At 55.3% G+C, this 4,524-nt stretch overlaps 1 protein-coding gene across 1 annotated transcript; it reads left to right on the plus strand.

Moving 5' to 3' along the window:
• The first annotated feature begins 685 nt into the window (after window positions 1-685).
• On the plus strand, window positions 686-2,974 carry LOC139691379 (fork head domain transcription factor slp2-like). The gene has a single exon (XM_071589178.1). The coding sequence runs from the start codon at window positions 796-798 to the stop codon at window positions 2,113-2,115; it is 1,320 nt and encodes a 439-aa protein (XP_071445279.1). The 5' UTR covers window positions 686-795; the 3' UTR covers window positions 2,116-2,974.
• Window positions 2,975-4,524: the final 1,550 nt, after the last annotated feature.

Below are 4,524 nucleotides of genomic sequence, written 5' to 3' on the forward strand. Positions count from 1 at the left end.
CTGCAGAGAACAATACTAATCCCCCCACGACCCTCACCTGCGCCAACCGGAACACACACTCCTCCCTCTGGGACGAGAACCCCTGCTCTGGGGGGGAGGAGGTATTTGGGCGTGGTCGGGGAGGGGGGCGTGTCGGCAAACACTGCCCCTCCAATCCCATTGTGTCAGTGGAGATCCCATTGGTCCTCACGGAGATATGTGGGCGGGGTCAAGACCGGGTCTCCCGCCAACAGCGCAGCGGGGGACGGGGAGGTAGGGGCTCCCCACTCCCCTTACCAATTCCCTCCCCGCCTAACATCGGGGAACTTGTCCGCCGGAGCGGCGAGGAAAGCCAAGCCGACCAAGACCCCCCCCCCTCTCTACGGCCCTCTCAACATTCCCCCTCACGAAAGCAGACGAAAAGAAGCACAAGGGGGGGGGGGTGCGTGTGGGGTTCGTCAGCGCCCCCTACGACGTATATAACCTTCCCCCCCTCCTCCGAGCTAGCTCACTAGTGACGAGGACCCCGTACGAGGAACACGCGTGTCTCTCTGCGTGTCTGACTGCCTTGCCACCCGTCTGCACTCCCTCCTCTGTCTTCTCCGCTGCTTGAGGACCAGCGAAGAACGTCTGTCGTGTGCGTGTGTTTGTTTGTGCGAATCGTCCCGCGCTTCCGTCGCACGCGTGCGAATCGCCGCCTGTCCCTCGGCCGTGCATACCGCCGCGATCACGTCGCCCCTCTCTCGTCCAGGGGTGGCGAGAGGGAGCGAGCGAGCGTACGTGAGCCGGCCCTGGTCCGCCCGCCCGCATGACAACATGGTGAAGGTGGATGGCCCCGTGGTGCCCGCCATGGCCGCCCGCACTCCGCTTAAGTCCTCCTTCAGCATCAGCTCCATCCTACCGGAGACGGCGGCCCGGCCGCCCAGCCCTCAAGCTGCCCCCGCGCCTCGCCGCGATGACTCCGAGGACTCGGACGAGGACCTGGACGTGACAGGGGAGGAGGACGATGCCGCCTCGTCCCACCACGCCGCAACCACACCCTCCCCGCCCCCCGCAACGCCCTCGGACGACGCCGCCAGCACCGCCGCCGCCGACGCCGCGGCCGCCGCCAAGAAGAAGCACGAAAAGCCTCCGTACAGCTACAACGCCCTCATCATGATGGCCATCCGTCAGAGCCCAGAGAAGCGTCTAACGCTCAACGGCATCTACGAGTTCATCATGAAGAACTTTCCCTACTACCGGGACAACAAGCAAGGCTGGCAAAACTCCATCCGCCACAACCTCTCGCTCAACAAGTGCTTCGTCAAAGTGCCGCGGCACTACGACGACCCCGGCAAGGGCAACTACTGGATGTTGGACCCCTCGAGCGAGGACGTGTTCATCGGGGGCACGACGGGCAAGCTGCGGAGGCGCTCCACGGCCGCCTCCCGCTCCCGCCTCGCCGCCTTCAAGCGCACCGTGGTGGCTGGGGGTCTGTTCCCGGGGCCCCCCTACTCGTCTGCGGCGGCTGCCAGTCCCTGGGCCCTGGGGCCTCTCGGTCACCTCTACGCCTCCGCGCCCCCACCCCCGCCTCCCCCGCCTCTTTACCGCTACGCCCACCCGGCGGCCGCAATGGCTGCGGCGGCGGCAGCGGCGGCCGCCGCCGCCTCCGTTGGCCCCTACCACTCGTACCATTCTGCGGCCCTCCTGCCACCGGCCGGCCTCCCCAAGCCCACCCCCACGCACGCCTTCTCCGTGGAGAGGCTGCTGGCCCCCGGGGGACCGGCGCCGCACCCGCCAACCTCCTCCTCTTCGCCCGCCACGTCCGACGGTCCCCACGCTGGGCCCCTCCGACCAAGCATCGCCCTCCCGCCGCTGCTCTACCACCCTGGCGCCCCGCACTACGACTTCTACGCCACGCTGAGGTCTCTAGGGCCGGCGGCCGCTGCGGCCCTCCTCGCCCATCACCACCACCACGCCCCCGCCGCCACACCGCCCGCCGCCACGCCGTCCGCCGCTACGACGGCAGTGGGTCCCACCTCGTCCTCCTCGTCGTCGTCCGTCGCGTCCTCAGGGGCCGCGGCGCCGGGTTCGAGCCCCGAGCCCACGGCGCCAGCGATCTTCAAGCCCGTGAGTGTGATGGCGAGGCCCAGCTAGGGCAGAGTTTGCTGGGAGTTGCCCCACGGCCTCCCACCCACGGTGACAACCTCTCGCCCCCACGTGTGATACTCTCCCCGGCGCGACAACGGTGTACGACACCCTGTTGTCCACCACCCTCCACCCGAAGAGGACTTGCTTCTTCTTTGACTGTGATCTCATCGACTTAAGTATACCCACTCTATCACGCGCAAACGTATTAATTTATCGGAGTAAATGACTAAATGTGCTCGAGTCGGAGGGCCCCGCAGGCGCACACCTTGGTGCTCCGTGGGGCCGACCCCCCTCCCTCTCGTCCTGATGTGCCATAAAGACGTTAATGATAATTATATTAGTCGTACTAGTGATGATGAATCGACGACGATGGCGGTAGTGTGCCACGAGGTAGGACGTTTTACTGAATAGTGACAATGTTCGAGAGATGTTTTGGAGCTTGCACCAGCCCCCGAATCACCGGTGTTTGTGTTTGTGCACCTTTTTTTTAAAAAAATGTCACTTTGGCGGCATTTGGCGCTGTCCACTCTACCAATTGCATCTTCCCAGTCAATTTACGCTAGGGGCGATCTCTCACATCGGTGTAAGGTGAGGAAGTCTTATAGTAATAGTGGCGACATTCGTCGCCACGAACGAGGTACACTTTTCAGAGTGTCAAATAGTCTTTGCCTCGCTTCCATCCCGTTTTTCCTTCCCGAAAGGTCTGAAAAACTGAGATGCGCGCGCTCTCTATAGGGTTTTGTCGACCGCAAAAATTAGACTGACGTTTCGCCCCCGTCCTCAAGAGACTGCCGCCGGCGTCGCGATGTCTCGCTTCGCAAATACACCAGCAATTACACTTGGGGATGAGTCCTCCTGATCAGTCACCTATAGTGCCCGTTGTTTGCTTGACTGCCTGCACTTGGTTCTTTTGCCGCGTTATCTGGACGGCATGTCGTGTTCGTTTCTTCGTGTCTGTGGTATTATGTTCCTCCTCGGATCGGTAGGAACACCCTCTCTTCCTTATGGACATCCAAATGAACAGTTCAATGCCAATAAGTAAATCAGCGGCTATCACACTAAAGGCCTGTCCTGCCGCATTGTAAATTGTGTAAATGAAAAAGTGTAGAATGAATATAAAATATTGTAAGTATGTTGAAGAAATACAGAGGAGATTCCTGAAGTATACAAATTGCAGTTTTTCTTTCTTTGAAATTATTTACCTCCTAAACCCGATGTGGCCGTTGATAAATGAAATGCATGTTGGGAGTGCATTTGAAGGTAATTGTCCTTCTAGTGCGAGGTGACCACATCATTTTTTTGGTTTATCTGATCTCCTCGTCATCACAGGTTCCTCTGACAAATATTGTTGAAGGAATTTGAGTGACGCCTATGGTATGTAGCGCACAGGGAGATTTCATCTTGAGAATGGTTTGATAGGTACAAAATTAGGTAGACGTGATCACACCTACAATGACACCACGTTCTAAAATATTATGCAGATTCAAGTTCTTAATTGCTATATCCTGTTTTGTATCTTGGGAGGGATGATACAAACCAAACATTGGATAGATCAAGCATATCAATTTCATAATTCGAATCTTCTGAGTCGTATTCGTTTATAGGGGTTGCGGTATCTTAACGTAAATACTTACTTTCTTCGCTTCGATTCCTTGATGCGGTGTAGTTCTTGTGCATTCACCATTACGTCACTCCATCCATGCATTGGTTTGTTTCACTCCGTTAACTTCACTCTTATCGGTCCACCTCGTATTTTTTTAAGATACTATTAAAATCAAAACTTGAGGGCAGAATTCCTCGAGAAGTTGAAGAAGAAAGTTTCAAAATATGGATAATATGCTCGGGGCTCGACAAATGAATCTCCCGCCTGCCCGTTGCGAGTAAATGTTTCCAGACGGTGAGTAGATGATCAGAAATTATGGGGAAGAGAATGTTTCGTTTAACTCAATTCACTAATATCTAATTGATATTGGTTATTTCCGATATTTTTCTTCTAATGATAACTTATTCCATTAAGAATGCCCTTTGGGTAATAGTGGACGAGATTCCCTAGCAGCTTCTTAATAGAAGCGTCTAGCAGGACTTCACTTAAAATGTAAATTACTCGTTAACTTACTCTACTCTCATGCCTAGACTGCTGTCAAATTACCTGATAAACTAAATTTCATGAATATATCGACAGACTTTTCAGTAAGTAATACATCTACTGGACCGCAATGGTCCCTAACACTACGTCCTCAAGGAAAAGAGGTTGAAATCAGAGGGTAAAGGACGTCTAGGTGCCCCTCTGTCACCGATGACCTTTTAAAATTTCACCAAGGCAGCCTTACAAATGATCTTTAAAGCAGTTAGCCGAGATTTAACGTGATTGACATAGATTTACACTTGGAGTTGGACCAACTGCCGAGACTTGAC

This window comes from Hetaerina americana, unplaced genomic scaffold (assembly GCF_022747635.1).
Source record: "Hetaerina americana unplaced genomic scaffold, ioHetAmer1.1.p SCAF_33, whole genome shotgun sequence".
In the NCBI taxonomy this organism is placed as follows: domain Eukaryota; kingdom Metazoa; phylum Arthropoda; class Insecta; order Odonata; family Calopterygidae; genus Hetaerina; species Hetaerina americana.

Excerpts from the sequence above, each read along its gene's own strand:
- LOC139691379 (XM_071589178.1), top strand. The coding sequence starts at position 796 with ATGGTGAAGGTGGATGGCCCCGTGGTGCCCGCCATGGCCGCCCGCACT.